This window comes from Centrocercus urophasianus, unplaced genomic scaffold (genome assembly GCF_019232065.1).
Source record: "Centrocercus urophasianus isolate 14NV4802_14NV808 unplaced genomic scaffold, USGS_Curo_1.0 seq_15, whole genome shotgun sequence".
Classification (NCBI taxonomy): domain Eukaryota; kingdom Metazoa; phylum Chordata; class Aves; order Galliformes; family Phasianidae; genus Centrocercus; species Centrocercus urophasianus.
In genome coordinates, this window is record NW_024884697.1 from 8,066,789 (window position 1) to 8,087,784 (window position 20,996).

At 35.1% G+C, this 20,996-nt stretch overlaps 1 protein-coding gene across 3 annotated transcripts in view; it reads left to right on the top strand.

Moving 5' to 3' along the window:
* The window catches only part of SEMA3E (semaphorin 3E), a 130,528-nt gene that overhangs the window by 91,537 nt on the left and 17,995 nt on the right, over positions 1-20,996 (top strand). For all 3 annotated transcript variants that reach the window (XM_042815734.1, XM_042815736.1, XM_042815735.1), the window contains exons 5-10: positions 3,456-3,549; positions 11,219-11,338; positions 13,332-13,474; positions 15,847-15,961; positions 16,257-16,326; positions 17,505-17,649. In XM_042815734.1, the coding sequence (XP_042671668.1) occupies positions 3,456-3,549; positions 11,219-11,338; positions 13,332-13,474; positions 15,847-15,961; positions 16,257-16,326; positions 17,505-17,649 (687 nt within the window). The remainder of the gene's footprint in view (positions 1-3,455; positions 3,550-11,218; positions 11,339-13,331; positions 13,475-15,846; positions 15,962-16,256; positions 16,327-17,504; positions 17,650-20,996) is intronic.

Below are 20,996 nucleotides of genomic sequence, written 5' to 3' on the forward strand. Positions count from 1 at the left end.
TTTTTTTTTTTTTTTTTTTTTTTTTTTTTCCTGTGGGAAAAAAAATAATGAAAAGCATTAAGTCTACAAAACTTTTTTAATTTGAAACTGTTTATCCCCTCCCCCCCCTCTTACTTCTACATCTTGCAATCTAGAAATATCTTTTTTCTTTACTGACAAAATTCATTAGCGATTACTTTAGTCAAGGTTCCAGAAGGTAAGTTTTTTCACAGTTTTATTATATGTGATTGGAGAATAAATAGCATCACACATTCAAAACTTCTTAGAACATTTACTTTACATAGTATTTTACTACAAGTATGACTTCCTGGTCCATTTTTGTACTTTCAGAAGGTTTTTTTTTCTATCCCTACTTTCTCCTTGCTATTCTTTTTCTACTGTTGACCCAAAATATTACAGTATTTAAAGAAATAACTGATATGCGATGTTTGAAAATTTTGGAATGAGGTTGAGATTTCCACACACACAGAAATATTTCTTCACTGTTTGACATTTGTCTAAATGCAGAATGGGAATGGTTACTGTGCAATTGTAGCTGATACAGCAAAAAAATAATATTCTTGCAACACCAGTATCTACTCAGAATTATATACTGAAAAAAATACTACTTCATTTTCTGCTACATCAGCTACAACATCAGGCCCTACTGTAGGTAATGTGCCAGGATTTGGCTAACACAGGAGCTTCTGAGGAGGTGAGATTGAGAGTGCCTGGTTAATTCATGGGCTTTAGGACTCATTATTTCGAGGGTGGTTTCTTATTGTCTTTATCTTGGGGGTGGCTTTTTCACTTCAAGTAGATATGAAACAGGTTTACTTTCCAGTATTCTGGGTTGCATCTCATTTCTATCCAACTAATGGAATTCTTTATTTTTCTCCAGAAGTCCCAGGGAAAAAAATGCCACTTAATGTTTAGATAGATGGGAATGAAAGATAGATACAACAGCTTGGCTCATTTGTGATCTAAGAAGTAAACAAAGAAGTGCTTTAAAGGGAAGGGGCTTGTGAAAAATCAAGAATATATTCCTTTAGATGAAATGCGTTCAGATATTCCATTAATCATCAATATGTGGATGCCAAATTTTCTACAACTTGCCCTGTATATATAATTTTTTTTTTTTTTTTTTTTTTTTTTTTTTAGTCCTAGCCATCTTAACAGCTTTCTATCATTTGCAATGATCACTCTTTCTGCATCTTTGCTCACTGTGCATATTGTATGTTTCTTTCAGGAGGGTTTCAGGAGAGCATAGCTGCCATGAGTGGAGTGCTTAATCAGAAAGTAGTATTAGTTTTACTCTGTGGGCAATTGCACCTGAAGGTGCTGAGAGGAAGAGATTTCTAGGATGTACGGTGGGATGGGTGGACAGAAGAGAATGATCTAGATGGAGAGAAGTACAAGAAATTAGAAAGAGTAGACATACTCAGGTTTCAGTACCTCCCAAAAGTACATATTTCTGGCTACTGGAAATAAGGACTAAAAGGACATATAAATAACTATGCAAGGGCCATCAGGACACAGCAGAAAAGGAAAGAAATTGCTTATAACTTCTGTTTATTTCTGTTTTCTCCAGTGTACATGTACTGAGATATACTGAGATATTTCCTTGGGATACACTGAGCAACTTAATTTGCAATCTAATAAAACATGACTTTTATCATAAAATAGCCTTCTGGACCTGTTTTGGCATGTCTGCTGTAAGGAAGAGGTCCAGGCACATTCACCTTTCAATTCTAGGGGATCTGGGAGTGCTGTCAGAAATAATTTTATGCCTTACAAAACATCCTTACAAAACATTTGCTAAAGTATATGAATAACATGAATTTGAGGATAGTTTGCTGAATACATAGATTGAATGTATCTAATATTTTGATAAAATTCTGTATTTCATTAGTCTTTTGAATAAAACTCTTACATCAAACTGAAACTGCTAGACTACTACAGTTTCTCAGTCACACAGTTGATGTTGGTGTACTGATAGACAGTCAATTGAATATGAGATAGCAGAGTGCCCAGGTGGCCAAGAAAGTCAGTGGCATCCTGGCTTGTATCAGGAATGGAGTGGTGAGCAGGACTAGGGAAGTCATCTTCCCGTGTATTTAGCATTGGTGAGGCCTCACCTCGAGTACTGTGTTCAGTTTTGGGCACCTCAATTCAGAAAGGACATTGAGGTGCTGGAGAAGATCCAAAGAAGGGCAACAGGGCTTGTGAAGGGCTTGGAGAATATGCCCTATGAGGAGTAACTAAAGGAACTGAGGCTGTTTAGTCTGGGGAAATGGAGGCTGAGGGGAGATCTTATTACTCTCTTCCAGTTCCTGAAAGGTGCTTGCAGCTAGAGTGGGGTTGGTCTTTTCCCATTGGTGATAGGTTGCAGGATAAGGGGAAATGCCCTCAAGTAGTGCAGGACGTGCGAGGTGAGGGGGGAGAGTGATATCAGGAAAAACTTTACAGAAAAGTTGGTCGAGCACTGGAATAGTCTCCCCACTGAGGTGGTTGAGGCACCATCCCTGGATGTGTTTCAAAACTGTTTGGATATGGAGCTCAAGGACATGATTTAGAGGAGGGTCATTAGAATTAGGGTAGTATGGTTAGGTTGTAGCTGGACTTGGTGATCTGTAATGTCTTTTCCAACTTGAGCAATTCTATGATTCTATGTCTGTGTGGCTTATGGAGACTTCGTAGGTGAGCCTTCTTTCTATTTCCCCTTTTATTCTTCACAAATCTCTGCATTTTGTTATATAGATTGTGTTTTCTGTCTTGTTGTTGTTTTTTTTTGTTTTTTTTTTTGGGGGGGGGTTAATATATAAATCTTTTGAAAAGTACTCTCACTTGATAATTTGTTCAGACAATATTTGTTGGTTCTTTTAAAAAAGGTGAGAGAAAAGCAGCAATCCAAATGAAAATCTGAATTGCAAATTATTTATCTGCCTGTAATGACTTGTAAACAAAATTTAACAAAGCTGCCTATGTTTTTTGCATGCCTATATTCTGCAGAAGTTGCATCTGCTATGTAAACTATAACATTTCTAAGCATACTTTTAGGAAGAAGATAGGTAAACATGTAAAAGCTAAAAACAGAAGATAACACAGCATGATATATTTTAACAACCATTGGAAAAAATGTTTAAAGTGGGAAAACACATTCCATGGCTAGATTCCTATCTGAAGTGTAGGTAATTTGGGGGAAAGACAGAGAAATATTCAGCTCCCATAGACATGAAAGAAGTACAGTTTTACTGCATATTTAAATGATTCTTTTGGGACAGCGCACACACAGCAGTGATTTGTAGAACTCGGATAATTTTTATGAGTATATCAGTGAACAACAGTAATTGCATTTTCTCCCTAATGAATTCAATTCAGAACAAAGATATAAGAAAGTTAAAGTTGGTCTCTGAGGACTTTTTTATTTGCCTGTAGGGCTTACACTGTTTTCTATGATTTTTTTTTTTTCAAAGGATCATCTGTTTCAACTGGAATCGCACAAATTTGAGAGAGGACGAGGCAGGTGCCCTTTTGACCCTACTTCTTCCTTCACTTCCATCTTGATTGGTAATGATCTTTATGTCACAAGCTTCATGGTCATGTCAATCTATCGTTTTGAGTATCTTTCTTCAGCATGCCAAGGTGTTGTCAGTCTTTCACTGCTTTCCACGTCACACTTAATACAGTGCTGCTGTGTTACATATCAGGCAGCATTCATTCCAGCAAGAATGTTTCAGTGGAGTTGGTAGAGGTTAAATGGCATGCGTGATGTTGAAAAAGTAATTGTATAATTTTGGAAATAATTTCCTACTTTATTTCAAAGCAAAGCAATATGCCTAGCTTAGCCTTATACATCACTGAGATAAATATGCAAAGCTTACTGATTTTCACCTTTTGGGATGTAATCTGAATAATCTTGTAAACATTAATTTTTTTCATTTATTTATTTATTTTTTAAAAGGCACTTATTGTTTATATAATGTATAGCATTTTTGAATTTGAAACAACTTTTGTCTGTGCTGTCTTCTAAGAAAACAAGTGATTTTCTATTGATCATATAATCAACAATTATAACAACAGAATTCAGTGTATTTCCTGCAGTGGCAGATATCTGTGCTGAGCTAGTGTTCCTCATTGCTTTGCTGGAAAGTTTATCACTGTAGGGCTGTGAACTTTGAAGTTGTAGTTCAGTAAACCATGTGTTGTTTTTTTTTTTTCCCTTTGTAATTTGTTCCTGAGAACATTTTGTGAGATGAAGCAAACATGGCAATATTATAGTACATTGGCTAAAAACACACTAGAACAGCAGGTAAAAGGTGGAATTTTGATACACTTAGAGAGTAACACAGTGGCTTTATATTTTCAGGGAATACAAATAAAATGAAAACTGAGCATTCAAAAAGAATAGTAATTGAAAGAAAGAGCTAGAAAAGAGAGGCTAAGGATCAAATAAATTTTAAGTTTTTCAAGGTTACAAAAAGGGAGGGACTGATTTTTACATTTCATTTAAAATATAAGAGTTGGAACTTTAGACAGCTAAAGTTTTTAATCATTAACTGAATTGTTACAAATCACCCATGGTGCTGAGGAGGTACTAGTCACGAGTGACAAACACATATTTTTCTAAGCTAGGTTTATTTTTTCGTTTAAAACAACAAATTAGAATATTTACCAAATCTCTCAGATTGCTGCAATTCATCAAAATATTGTTCATTCCCATTATCAAACATTACAGCTCAAATTCTTGGGTTGTTGGTTTAGGAAGTCGTGAAAGAATCAGGGAAAAATTAGATTGTATTTTATCTGACCTTCCAAAATCCATTACGTACAATTGTTACGCCTTTCTCCACTCTTATTTCCAAATTGCTTCTATAGTTTTTAACAGATTCCAGTCTTAGCTCAGCCTGAGTACAAGGGCTTATCCCATGGAATTTGCTGTAGGCCTGAAACCTCATGAACTTGGAAGTCCTTCTCAATCTTAACTGAGACATAACTAAGTAAATAAATTAACCTGACCATGTTCCTACTGTGAGATCAATGTGAATTTTATTTGCTCAAATGGAAGCCAGATTGTCCCACTGAGCATTTCAAGACTAGTGATTAGTTGTTGTGCTTCTGGTCTATTCATTACTGTGCCTGGATTATGGGAGGTCCTACAGATCTTCATGGTTTCATCTGAAAGAGTAATTCATGAAAAAAGCCTTTCTTTTGTAAACGGTGATCTGTTTTGAACATCCAGTCAAAGACTTAGAAGATCAGTCTCACAAAGTGTTCTGTAATATGCAAGTTTAACATGGGAAAATAATATATTTTTATCACATCAGTGATACATATCCAAAAAACAGACAAACTTTTACCACTTCACAAAGACTAATAGGACCTGAGAAAACTATTTAGAGGCTTCCTTGATCCAATGGAAATTATTTTATTTCAAGTAATTATAGAGTGTTTTAAAAACAAAGCAACATTCTTTGACATGTTTTTTATATTTATTCTATTGGAATTAGATATTCCCAATAGTTAAGAAAAACATCCTAAAGAAGTTATTTCCATGTATCCAGAAACATACAGCTTACAGAATAAATAGAATTAACGCTGCTTCTTAAATTACAGACTGTATATCCTTTACCTCTGTACATATCCGTTTGAAAATGGTCAAAGATAGAAATGCAAACACGTTTAATATTAAAGAATCTTTTAATTGATTTTTGAAAACTTAGACTGATGTTTCTAATGCCAAATGCACTCTAACGAAAGGAATGCTCCTTCCTTCATCCCAATTCTTGTACCAGCTGATGGTGGCTGTGACCCCATGGCAGGACACGTCAACTGCACCATGCACTCCTCAGGACTGGTCTTCCAGTCCTCCATCCAACACTTGGATATTCCCTTCTTTTTCATACCCTCCAGTTTTCTTGGACATGAAAACATTTAGTTGGTATGAAATATTTTTTATTTGGAGGTTGTTTTCAAAGATGCCTTCACTCTTCCATTCAGGCTCAGTTGTGTGCAAGTCCCTGAAAAAAAATTAAGCAAAACTTTTACCAAAGTCTTTCATATTCCAGCTTCTCTTTCTTCATAAAAACAATCCAAAACCTATTTCAACCTCTGTAAGAAACAGCTCTAACTTGCATTGACACAGCAATTTATACCTGTGTAGCTACTGATTTACAGTGAGGATTAGGCTAACAAAGAAACTTTATCTACTTCTGATAAAAGTTTGAAAGTTCTTCAGCTTTAAAGATCATTTGCACCATCCCTTATTAGAAACAGATTTAGCTAAATTAACTTATTAGCAAAGAGACTACATTGTGCTGTGTCTCTTCATTTATCCATCTCAACACTTCAGTTAAAATCCTCACTTCAAGTAAACAGTAGTTCATGACTTTAAAACTATATCCACGTTCCTTTAAGCTTTATTATGTGTCATCTGACCCTATCATAAAGTAGCTTGTAATGAATTTCCCAATTTATGAACAATTAACTTTTAGCAATTTATTGTCACCATCAGGAAACAAAACAGATGTTAGATAGGTGCACATTTAGGTAAACTACATATTAAAAAGAAAATAAAATTATTTGTAGTGAACTCTACCATCTGTTTTCAATAGCCATAACTCTGTTTGATATCTGATCACACACACTGATTAACTTAGATCACACTACCTCTTGAAAGCTGAGAAATTAGCTTATGCCTATATTTTGCTACCTCAAATTTTTCACAAGTAAGTGATGATAAACCTTCCATCCAGGAAATCCATTCTGATAGTTTCTGTTGTTTGCAGTCCTAGGGCAGCTTAATGTCTTGTGTATTTTAATTTACTTTAGACAGTGCACTAAAAATAAAGCAGTTTCTCTCAGAACAGAAGACAAAAGTTGAGTGACAGAAAAAGTAAATATAGTCAGAAAATTTATTGGATAAGTAACTGCTTATTTATTTTGATTTTGTGGTTGTCTATAGTGAAAAATAAAATTTGCTAAAAATCTATGTGTCTTAGTCCAGTAAAACTAATGGTAATGGATAGAGCACATAAAACTTGAAAATTACCTTACAGTTTGAGAACTTCTGTTAAATAGAAACTCCAACAGTGACTGAAGTTCATGGGCTGTAGAGCCATCACATTAAAAACAATAAATACTAGTGCTTTGTTAGTAATAGGAGCCCAAGGTAAGATGGATGTAGTACGGACATTACAGTGAGAATAAAGTAAAAAAGTACTTAATCCATAATATTTTCAGATAGAAGTAGCTTTATTCTTTATATAGATAGTGCAGTTAACAGACACAAGAACAAAATCAGACTCTTGGCCTTGTATACTCTTTAAATTCGCATGTTACAAAAGCCATTTTATGTGGATTAAAAACAGGTAAATATAAGTAGACCTAAAACCAGTGAAAAGAGATACGACTCTTAATGCTTTACGTGTATATGTATGTTTATATATATGTCCTGTGTATTAATTTGATGCATCTTTAAATAATTATATTTTTTTATGATTGCACATATACCTTGAATTCACTGACCTAGACCGGCTTGGGCTGAAGAAACCCCCTTTAGGAATATAAGCTGGGGGAAGAAAGGGTTAAGCGCAGCTCTGCTAAAAAAAAAAAACAAAAACGGGGGATACTGGTGGATAGGAAGCTGTAAATGAGCCAGCTGTAAATGAGCCTGGCAGCTCAGAAAGCCAACCATATCCTGGGCTGCATCAGAAGAAACATGGCCAGCACGGTGAGGAAGGTAATCCTGCCCCTCTGCTCTGTGCTGGTGAGGCCTCACCTAGGTACTGTGTCTGGATTGGGAGTCCTCAATACAGGAGAGACATGGACCTTTTGAATCACGTACAGAGGAGGGCCACAAAAATGATCCATGGAATAGAACACCTCTCCTACGAGTACAGGCTGAGAGAGCAGGGCTTTGAGAAAATGCTGTGAAGTGACCCAAGAGAGGATTTTCAGTATCTGAAGGGGAGCTAGAGAAAGAAGGGGACAGACTCTTTAGCAAGGTCTGTGATGACAGAATAAGTGGAAATGGCTTCAAGCTCAAACAGAGTAGATTTAGGTTGGATGTAAGGAAAAAATCTTTTACAGTAAGGATGGTGAGGCACTGGAACAGGTTGTCCAGAGATGTGGTGGATGCCCTGTCCCTAGGGACTTTTAAGGCACAGCTAGATCCCATCTAATCCCTATCTCTCTCAGCCTGTCCTTGTAGGAGAGGTGTTCCATCCCTTGGATTATTTTTGTGGCCCTCCTCTGGGCACGCTTCAACAGGTCCATTTCTCTCCTGTACTGAGGACTCCACATCTGGACACGATACTGCTACTATATCACTTGAGCTAAAACTATTTTTGTGTGTATATGTGTGATTTTCAGTTTGGTTTTGAGAGATATGAGATTTTTATTTGTTTAAATAAGGCAAAAAATGAAAGTCTTAATTCTTGTTTCCTCAGGTGTAACCAGAATGCGTTAAACTTAACTGTAGCCATTAATTTGTCAAGTATGTGTACACGTAATTCCTCACTGATGCTATAATTTTTCCGGAAAAGAGGAAGAATGGTGATGGTCTGTGAAATCACTCAATTTGCAGTTGATTTTTCCTGGAAGACACTGGCTTAACAGTGATCTGCAGCACTATAAACTTTGCAACTAAGATAGATGTGAGCTGATATGTAGTACCAACAGAGGAGAAAAAAATAGAAATAGTGCTAAGATTTTTCAAAACACAACCTCAACTTGTCTCTAAAACTAGAAATAATCAGCACTTTTAAAAACCTAACTCTTCAAGATTCACAGCATTCACTTAAAAGTCATGGGCAGAGAGGCATTGAACAGAAAAAGAGAAGATCCGCTTAATGTCAAAAGTGTGAGAGATCTCAGAATTATGCTTAATACATTTGTGCCACATTGTTGATCTCTCTCTCTAGGCCTTCTGTTCACTCTTGTTACTTATGTTTAACTTAGAAATACTTCATTATAAAAAATCAGATTTAATGTCTGTATCTGTAAATTATCTTCTGTGGAACAAAATCCATCCAAGATTTCAGTTATTTCTCCTGGAATCTCAAAGGTAAAATCAGTGATAACTTGCCCAGTATAAGGTGGGGTGACATACCAGCAGATAATTATGTATACAGATACTTTATACCTATGTCAAATAGATTGAATAGCCTCCCCATCTGATCTTTTGAATATCTGTATAACTGCTAATTAGTACTGATCACTAGCAAAATGTGAAGAATTGTCTAGCCTGCATGAATGCACTTTCCCCACTATCCTACTGTGTTGAAAAGACAACAGGCTCATTTTTATTATACATCAACATAATTTACCAAAAAAAAACTGAACAAGAAGAAAACAAAAATTATATAGTCGAATTCTTAGAGAGGAATTTATGACTAATGTAATTCATTAATTAGGATTCTAACATTTGCTTGGAACATTATTCAGATACTGGTGTGTCCTTCTGTTTAAGCACCTCTGTGTTTTTGTTGTTGTCATTTTTTTAAGTAAAGCTTTCCATTAGTTCCACTGGTGCTATAATTTATACTTACTTTTAATTTCACTTGGCAATATTTTACACTGAATTACCACCGTGTATTTTACAAGATAGTATCCATTCTTCATAAAGCGAAGCCTAGGGGAAAACTATGCTCAGCAGAGGTCTCTGAACCAGCTCCAGCTGCCAAACTACTCTAAACTGTTCAGAATAATTATTTAGAGTTATTATACCATTAAATTCATATATATCTCTTAAAATAAACAAATTTCACACACTGAGGGAGACCAACAAGCAACATTCTTGCTTTTGCTGCAATCGTTTACAAATGCCAGCAAATGTTATTTGAAATGACGAGTCGTTTGTTTTGCTTAAGGAGTAGGAAACTGCGCCACTGAAATCTCCACTCAGATAAGCCAAGAACTGGCAATAACTAATTTCCTTCTCGTGCAGGGTAATTCCTGCTGCGTTGTTTTCTGACATAAGGATGCCACCTAGTGACCAACATTTTCAGCTTTTTAATTTAGGCCTAAGAAATTTATATTCTAATTACTAACGGATATGAAGTAAATTACTCTTACTGCTTGATTAGTTTATAGGGAATCACACCCATGAATAGAAAAAAAATATTGTTATATTTGACTCAGATAGTGATAGGCCAGATTTCTGAGCATATGTATTCAGTGCTTATATCTAATGATATATAAATTTCCAAAAGTTATTGGCAATCAATATATCTTACAATAATTCACTACACTTGTGTAATTCATAAATGCCCTTTTGAAAATCAGTCCCTGTTCTGCTCTCATAACTTTGCCAGCAAATATTTGCCACCAGATATGCAGATCTCAGATCCTGTCCCTACTCTGGTGAATAGCTCATAGATATGAAAAAAAGTCATTGCTAGGCCAGAGAAAAATATGCTTATTTAGAATCACAGAATTATTGAATCATAGAATCCTTAGAGTTGGAAGGAACCTCTAAGAGCCATCCATTCCCTTGCCCTCTGACCACCTAAGTACTTCATCCAGCAAAATACAGCCAGATGTAGCTATCCCAGGTAAAGTAGAACAGATCCAGCAGTCTAAAGGGAAAGCATCTCAGCCTAATAAAACTTGTGCTTCTTTATAGAAGTGAACTCTAAACTGGCAGGTGCAGTTTCTTATCTCTCCAACCAGGGAGAAAACTCCATCTCTAAAATACTCATAAACTCCACATCTAGTTCTGGGACCAAGCAATACTCTGCTCCTCATTAACAAGACAAGTTCATATCTATAAGTGCTCAGAAGCCAACTGTGGGTCAGGGGCACATCACTGGTGAAATCTTAGGTTCTGATAAAGAGTAGGTATCTCAGGGCCAGGCACTAACTGAATTGAGAGTGAGATAATTGTGTTTAGGCACTTGATGTTACAGATGTTATTGCTCTATATGTGGTTGTCATTTTAATGCTTTCACATTTTTTGTGCAAATCTATTCCAAAGACATTGCTTTTTGTCACAAAATTAAAAATTGTTGACCTCATAGTGTTTCAACTGTAAGCTCTACAGTGCTGATAGGAACAGTGACTATAAACCTTTAAATTGCATGTAACTTACTGACACTTTCTCATCCCTTTTTGAGCAAACAATAGTGAGCCATGCTTATAATGTAATGTCCACAGTATTTAAGGAAATTATATCATTATAAAGTAGAGAATTATCACGTTTGCTTGGTTTTTTATTTGTTTTGTATGTGGTCTACAGGTGGTGAACTTTTTACTGGTCTCTACAGTGACTACTGGGGAAGAGATGCTGCTGTCTTTCGCACCATGAATCGTATGGCACAACTCCGAACAGAACCAGATAGTGAGCGCCTGTTGAAAGGTACGGAAAATAGGAGAAGAAGGAACATGGAACCAGTAGTGCTTTGCATGACTAGAGAAATTCTATTTATCCAGAAACTTAAATGATATTGTCCTTGCATGGCTATATCTCATTGGAGATAAATGTTTTTAGAATATCTTTTTTTTGCTTTTTTCCCATGAAATTTTTCATTAATCTTCTGCTACAATTAACAAACTGAAAGCTTTATTCTGATTACATATTAGCTTTAAGAACTGAAACTTCGAAATCCTCCATTTTTCACTTTTAAAAGTGTACTCTGGATGTTCCATATTATTTCATGACTCCAGATATGATTAAAATACTATTTTAAACATTTCTAATTGATTAGAATTTTAATTAGAACATGCTGCTCTTTTTTTCAATAAGAGGTCATTTCCTCTTTATGTTGCAATCAAATAACTGAATCTTCACCACATTCTGTGCTAAAGAGGTGTTATGCAACAACATAAAATAATAAATATGCAATGATTATACAGTTAAATAAAAATTAAAGCAGATTATTTAGAAGCAAAATAAAAAAAATATTGCACAAGCAAAATCATTGAGAAAATTCCTATGCTGGAGAACTTACTTAGAAAATACTTCATGCTTTTCAACATGGAATGTAATTGAATTCAAAAGAATTTAAATTGCTTTGCAATTAAGAGCCAGACTCTGGATTTTTCTCACTCCAAAAATTTTGCAATAATTCATCCTAAAAGTGACATAACTGCAGCTAACGTTTGGTAAGGAGATTCAATAATTTTATTTTATGGTGGTTCATCTGGTGGTTCATCTTTTCAATGAACATAGCTAGAAAGGACATTTTTCCTCTCAAATGTCAGGAAGGTTTTCCCTGGAATCAGAAGAGAGAGAAAAGTTTTTTTCCTGCATGAATTTGAAATCATACTTGAATTCATCTTATAAAAGCGTGTTTGGAATATTATGATATCCACTGTAAGCTCAATACTTAGATCCTTGCTGAACTCAGTGTTAAGATCAGCTATACATGTAGTAACAACATAAATGTTTCAATATGGAAGTAAAGTTGCTCTTCTCTATGGAAGCTGCAATTCCTTTAAGTATAGAATTCTCTGTGTTGTGCCTCAAACTTTGTTTTTAATTTACACCATATTTGACATTTAAATCTGTAACGTATTTAAATGTATATTTGAAAACGTGAGAAAATTAGCAAGCAAAAATTCTCTAGCCATATCTTAAAACAGTGGCTATTTTTCATAAGGAACAAGAACTTAGAAAATATTTACATTACCAACTGCTTCTTAAGAAATTGTACTAATTACATGAACTACATCTGTGTAATTAACATGTACTATTACATTCTCATTTAAGGAGTTAGTAAAAAATGTGCAATGATTCTGTGAATTTAAATCATTCATAGCTTATGGAGCACACACCAAAGTTAGTATTTAGGCTTCAACTCTGTAGCAAAATGTGAAAGCAGGAAAATCTCAGAAGGTTTTTATTTTATTTCACTACAAAAAAATACACAATGTGTCTTCTGTCTATGAAGATATGCGTTTGTATTACAATTATTAGCTGAACTTTAAATTGGCTGTTTTTCCGAAGTTAGCATTCCTGTGCATGATTTGTATAGAACTAGAGATTGTTATGTGAATACTATTGCCAGGTTTTAGCCTAACTCAAATAGACAAACCCTGGAGAAAAAAAATGGAAAGAGATCTTTTTCTTACATACGTACATATTGACTTGTGAATCAGAGTGATAAAAATAGTTTTACTTTAATGTATTCCACATGTCCTATAGGTATCCACATACAAATGATTTGATTTTTTCCTATTTTTACCACCCTGTTTCACTCAGGTAACTCTCCAACTGACATATCCCTGACTCTTCCAATTTCTTTTTTTCTTTGCTACCAGTTGATTGTAAGGACTGAAAAAAAAAATAAAAAAAAAGAAAAAATGTTTTAATGAACTTTCTCTGAATTTAATTTTGTTTTCTTTCGAAGAACCAAAGTTTGTTGGCTCATACATGATTCCTGACAATGAAGACCACGACGATAACAAAGTGTATTTCTTCTTTACTGAAAAAGCATTAGAGGCTGAGACAAGCACTCATGCCATTTACACCAGAGTGGGACGTGTGTGTGTGGTGAGAACCTTTTTCTGATACCCCAGCTGAATAGGGAAAAAAAAAACCAAAGTATTCTCCTTTCTTTTTTCCTTCTCTCCCAGGCAATATGGCACCTGATAATGTACAGGAGATTATAGACCTGACTGAAAACTCTGCTTCTCAATGTCCTCAAATATTATAAAATTCAAAAATAGTCCAAAATTTAGTCTTGAAACAAATTCTCCTCGAGAGATGAAAATAAAGTTCAGAGACCCTATTATTCAATTCCATGTCTCTTTGAGTTGATGTGATAGCAGTAAGAACAGTTCATCACAGGACTCATTTACCATCATAGATTCTCAATTCAAACCAAGGCTCCATTGTTCCTAACACTGTCAGCAGGTCCTTCTGTATCTCTCACAGCTGACATTAACTGATGTCCCCTCATACTTCTGTTGACAGGACCAGCCCAGCCACAACTTCTCTCTGATGCTTCCTCTCACTTTTCTACTCTGTCAGCATGAAGCAGACTTGACTCAATTGCATTTATGCAGGGTTGACAGCTATCCAACCAGATATCCTTTTGTAGCCAATACAACAGGACAAGAGGCAATGGGCACTGACTGAAACATCTATATTCTATCTGACCATAAGAAATCACTTTTTTCTTGTATTAGAATGGTTGCACAGAGAGGTTGTGGAGTGTCTGTCCTTGGAGATATTCAAAATCCATCCGATTATGACCCTGAGTGACTTTCTGTAGAAGACTCAATTTAGCAGACTAGTTGGACTAAAAAATATCCAAAAGTTCCTGCCAAATTCATGGTTCTGACATTCTGGGATTCTGTAAATTTCAAATATCTTCCTGATGCATCTATAGACTGTTTTCTAAATAATAGCTAATTGCTTTTATTTAATATATAATTCCTCTTCCTCTCAACATCCTATAAGGAGGAATGTGCATAAAAAGGAAACTAGAACAAAGGATTGAATTGTCTAGAAAAGAGAAGTTTATTTCTTAGCATCCAACTTAATTTTTGAAATAAATTGTGTTCCTTCCTAACTGTGGGAGATAATTTCCTAAAACTAATGGGCAAAGAACAAGATACAAGATAAAAAATGTTCCTTCAACCCAAAGTATACTGTGCGTCACATATGCCCACCAACATACTACTTGTTAAGACATCTTTAAATGTGTCCATATATAACTTAAAACAGAGTATACAGAATACCAAATAGGGCCTAAGACATTATCATTCTCATAGGCTGTTGGCTTTCTGAATTCAAGAAGGCATCAAGGCCTGAAGCCAAATTCTTTGCCCTATGTTCTGGTATATGTCAAAATAGATTATTTTGATAACTCCCTCTAGTCTGAAATATATTGACCCAAATGTCTTATCTCTAGCCAAGGGTTAGACCAAAATCCCACAGATCTTTCTCCTCCACATGTCCAAAACTCCGAATGATTTATCATCCAGACATTACCTTAACAGCCTTCACTCTGTATGTTGCACTTCAAATTTGATTTCATGAGTATAAAAAGTCAAGAGCTAGCTAGTGATTTGAGAACCGGCCTTTTTATCAGCTTTTACATTTTCATTTGTGTTGTAACAGGTTTTACAACTCAGAGGCATCTATCCTGCATATATCTTCTTTTCTAAGGAAAATGGATTTTTTTTTTAATTTTTTTTTTTAGGATGTCAATGTGAAGATGAGAAAATCCATTAATTTCAGTAGTATAAAGTTGTGAGAGGAATTTAGCAAGCCTCTTACAGAACCTTCAGTATGCACTTACACAACCTACCTCAATATCAGGCCATAGCTACTGAGAATGCTATTTAAAGTTGAAGTCTGACTGCTGAGTTAAATGCATCATTTTATTAACAAACCCAAGAGAAAAGAAAAGAAAAAAAAAAAAAGTGTCAGCCATAGTAAAGTGGGAATTAAAGTTGCTGAAAAATTGCTAAATTGTTAGAACATCTTATAGGTACTTGCCTCAGACTTTTCCAGCTGTACCAGCTGTATAAGTTCAGGGCTTCAGTTTCCAACAATGTTCATTAAACCTTGCAATGAGTGCCTGAAGCAGAACTAAGTTTTGTTAGCGTACTCATTACATCCAGTTAACCAAAAAGAGAAGGTTTACAACAGCTGTATTTTTAATCTATGCAGGGATGCAATACCGAATTTAACAATTCTTACAAACCCACAAGTCTTATAAGGCCTGGACTTGATCAGTGCAATCTTGCTTGCATGTTACCATCTCCAAAGCAGATGGACTGTACTAGTAATGGACATGTGGTCTGAAAATGCATGCTTTTGACATTAAGAGATACGAGAGACTAATTCAGAGAAGATGTTTGTGCTTCTAGAGTTATTTAAATTACCATAAGTGTTTGTTTCTTTTTATGCAGAATGACATGGGAGGACAGCGAATGCTTGTGAATAAATGGAGCACTTTCCTCAAAACCAGATTAGTTTGTTCTGTGCCTGGGAGAAATGGCATTGATACGCATTTTGATGAATTAGGTAAATACCCTAAACTGCAACAAACTTAAAATAATTGTAGAAAAATATGTACATTCATGATAACACATCTTAGTTTATACTGTACATGTTTTCATTAGTAGAAAACAGACATATGGAGTTGGTTGTCATCAATTATGGGTTTACTCATTGTATTGTTTTTAAAGAATGAATCTAATATCTACATTAAAAAATAGCATATATAAGTTAAATAAGATTACCCCTGCAACAAACAATGAAGTGCCTCTTTTGGGACTGAGAAAATTAGTTTGCTGTTAATAATATTTATATTTTACAGAGGATGTGTTTTTGCTGCAAACTCGTGATAACAAAAATCCAGTGATATTTGGCCTCTTCAGCACTACAAGGTAAACAACTAGAAGAAAAAATAGCAGCAGTAGAGGAGTGTTTGAACAGGCTATCAAACAGACAGAAGAGCTTCATGATGAATATCACAGAGAAAATACATAGCAAACAGTTTAATCCCTGTTCTATTCACAGTGGTCTTTCTTGTTAATGTAAAAACTGCTTTTTGATGGTGGCTTGAAGTCTCACATCATGATACAGTTTATCTGTTTCCCAGAAAACATGAATTAACTAAGTATTTCTCTAACTGATAATTTTCTAGTGCCAACATTTATGTACTCCTGCATGGTTATAAGAGCAGTCTATGAAAACCACCTGCCTTGAAGAGCTCCACTGTAATTCAGCATCAAGTAGATAGTAGCTTAAATTCCTGTTAACTTCTTAGCATAACCTAAATCATTAGCTGTGGTGTTGCTGGTGGCCTCCTTTTCCAAATCAGTGTAATCCAAGTGCAAGCTTGTTTCTTGGAGATCTAACTTTAGGATGTAACTGATAGAGAGGAGCAGCTATGCTATGGCCGGTATTTTGCTTTGTTGTTTCATTGTTTTTTAAGAAAGATGGACAGATATAGTCCTCTAAGGAAATTTCCACATATCAGTTCTTGCTGGCTCTCTATGCCAGCAGGAAGAGGTGAACACCTAACTAAAATTATCTGGATCACCTTCTGGAGACTTCAGAGAGAACTGTTTTGCAAGGAACATTGATGCTTCTTTAAAAATAATGAATTGCTTCTCCAGAACTAAGAGTGTCAGATGTATAAAATTTGAAAGGAAAAAGATATTATATGTAGATTGATCTACACAGATTAGTCTTTATGATCTAATAATTCTGACCAGCATTCCCATACACTCACACAAAGACATAAAAGACCTGAGTTGAGTTTTTTGAGTTTCCTGCCATTCCTCTCTCATATTTAGAAGCTGCAATCATCAGCCTGAAATTTGGAGATAAAAGCACTGAGCTTTCTCAGAGAAGTATTATAAACATATATACATATTAATATTTTATAAACAACACTGCATATAGTAGTTGCAAGAAAAGCATACAGGAAAAATAAAGTACTTTTTCTTTCTGAATACTGTTGATGTGAGACTTCTTTTTAATTACATAATAATACCAGTATAACATGTAGCAAATACAGCATACTGTTTTAACAATGTCTCTGAATTTTACTTCATAGCAATATATTTAGGGGATATGCTATATGTGTTTACCATATGGCAAGCGTCCGAGCAGCCTTCAATGGACCATATGCTCATAAAGAAGGACCAGAATACCACTGGGCTCTATACGAAGGGAAAGTACCTTATCCTAGACCTGGTTCAGTAAGTACAATCTATTTTCCATGCTTTTGTTAATGTAAATGAACTTAGGAAGAAAAAGCAGTTAAATATACAGGATTTTTCAAAATCTTACTGGGACCTAAATTCAGCAATTTTTTGTTAAGGGCCCAATATCCTGAAGATAAAAGAAAATGGAAGGGAAGGAAAAGGGAAGAGGAAAGGGGAAATGGAAAGGGAAAGGGAAAAGAAAGGGAAGAAAAAGAAGTTTCTGAAGTTTTTATTTTTGTCATATTCTTAGCCCAGGAATTTCATGTCCTACCTCAGTGGGGAGGAGATCAGTGGTGCGTGAGGGTGCCCTTTGCATTGCGGGCATCCATCATCACTTCACAGACTGTGCACATCCAGGGCCTCCTTCACCTTCCCCTTCCTGCTGTAAGTCCTACAACAGGCAATGCCAGAATAACCCAGAGAGAAACATCATTATTTCTTCTTGTCCAATGTCTTTTGGCAATACGACCTACAAAGGAGCTTTTCTTTACAGTCATTGAAGTTCTATCCTTTAATGTGTCCATATTGTGCAGATATTTTATTCTGTGAGATGCAAAGACGTTTCTAATAGCTGTTTGGCTAAAACCCACACATAGCTTTCACAGTTCACCTCTTTTATCTTCTCGTAGGCTAAGAACTTGCTCTATTGAGCTTAACGGTGGAATAAGCAGTTGCTGAAGCATTACTTTCAGTGTTGTTTTTCCTCCTATAACTGAATCAGTATTCTCTTTTGCACTAAAAGCAATCATTTGCAGAAGTAAACATTTATCCCCAAATCACAGGAATGAGAGATTAAAAGGCCTATTAGCTTATCTAGTCCATGCCAGTACAAATTTTCTCTCTGCAGTACAATTTTAAATGCCTACCTCTCTTATTTTAAATTACTGTTTATGTCTTCTTCTACTGGAGTTAGAGAAATAAGTCGAAGTACAGAATTGGATGCTAAAAAAGAGATTATCTCCGGTTCAAATATTACCATTTGAGCATTTTGACCACTGTAATTGTGCTGATACCAATACCAAATGTTGGGTTTGTTTTTTGTTTGTTTGTTTGTTTTTTGTTTGTTTGTTGGTTTTTTTATTACTTAATGTTGATTGACGTAAATCATCAGTATTGAGTCAGAATGGAAAAACAGATAACTGTTTATCAAATTTTGAGCAAAACACTATAATTCAAAGCTATTAAAGTTTTCTTCTTTGACATATTTAATAGAAAAATTCAGTTTTTACAGTTTTACCAAGTAATGAGATAATATTATGCATGGATTGTAAAATGGGTGTATATTTTACAAAGATGGCATGATACAAATTCTCTAAGTAGTATTCATTTTATCTGCAGGCAGTAAACCTCTTATACGTTGTTTCAACTGGAGCTGAAATAGGCAGGAATTCAGTATTAATGGCTACAGTAGCACACAGATAGCATTACTTTTATTGAAGGTTGAAAACCGTTTGTTGGCAAGAAGGACAGAGCGTAGAGCCAGCAATTGAGCAAAGCTGACAATGATTTACAGAAAGGCTCTATTAAGATCCACTCAGAATCAATTCTTCCTTGGCTCTGAATACCCACATTTCTTTCATAGTAGATTGAAGACTCCCTAACAGGCAAGGCACAGGAGCTGAAGCAGATATAAAAAAAGAGAGCAAATAATTTTCCCAAAAGAAGTATTTCTCGAATATTAATCAGTTAATCATATTTGTCTATAAGTTGCAGAGCACATCACAGGCTGGAGTGGCTGACTATGCCAGCTAATAGAAAATTAATTCATTTTTGGCTGCTCATCAAGGGTACAGCTTAGAGGTCTTTTCAACACTTTTCCAGTAGCAAGAAGTGAAACTGTAGTCCATAATCTGTTTCCAAAGAACAGGTCAGTGTATTGGTAAGGTGAATCATAGAATTGTTTGAGTTAGAGGGGACCTTAAAGGTCATCTAGTCCAACTCCCAACTACCTATTACCTTTTCCATTACAAAGGTGACAGTGACAAGAGGCCAGAAATACCTATTATTAGGCATCTCTGTGATTCAGCACTCTTTCATCTCAGCTATTGAATGGGAAAAAAATGGAGTCTATAAGGAATAAGAAATAGCTAAGAGCTAAATAAATAGAAAATCACTGCTGGAATTGCAGTCTGACAGATTTTATAGTTTGCTACTCTGAATTCTCCTTAAAGCACTGTTTGGTGATTTTTTTTTTTTTTTCCCCCAATATTCTAGGTTGCTATTCAAACAATTTGCTTAATGTATTAAGACAGTGATGCTTCTGAAAAAGACATCAGTTACCTCAAAAACAGTTCTCATAGATTTCAGAGATGGCTGCATCTACTGTTTCAATTCCAGACTAGCAGATTTTATTTAATTAAAAACAAGAAGCCTGCAAAAGATTATTAGATCTCTCTAAGACTGGAACTTTACAAAGGGAAGTTGACAATCCCTATTCATTTGATATGGTATTCATGCTCTGCATGGAAAGCAGAGGCTTAGCCTATCTTCAAGCTCCTGCTCTGTCTCTGCATGGTAAATAGCCACTAAAACTCCATCATTAGGTTGATTATGTAATTACTTTAAAGTCAACACTGAACAAATACTTTCCTGAAGCTAAGCCCAAAAATTAAAAACAACCATTGCCCCATTTGAGAAGAGCAGGAGTTTGTTCTTGTCAATTGCATCTGGCAGCAAGTTTAAAATTACTGTTTCTGGTAAACAATGAGTATTTTATTTCATTTTATTGATTGAAGAAGTCCAGTTTAAGCAGGGAGATGCTGCTAATGTGGCTTTGCTTGAAATGCTTCTTAAAACCACACTGCCTTATGAATATTTGGAGAAAGTAAATGGTTACTGAGATATTTCCAGCTTAATCATAAATTATTCCAACTAGACATGAAGCAAACTCAAAATGTAGAATCTATGTGCAGTTAAGGAACACCACATCCTTTGCAAAGCATCCTAAAGTTAACTTCTCTATTTAACACATTAAATTATCCCTAATTGCACACTTGACCAAAGGAATAAGCCTCTTTTAATCAGTCATTCACATGAAGTGTATTTGCTTTACAAAATGGTAGACTGATCAATGCAAACACTGGTATTTCGTACTAAAGCATGATATATAATACTTTAATCATGAGATAGAAATTAGAATAAAATTTAATACTGTTAAAATAGTGGAGATCAAGAACTACTGTTCCCACTGGCATAATTTTTAGTCGTGCTTAGTATATTATGATAAAGTATTTTGCGATCACAAAGCAATTAAACTAGAGATTGATTTCAAAAATTACTTCCCTGATGACTTTAGACAACTATCTATCTTCTGGAGTAGGAAGCCCCTTTCTCCCACCTCT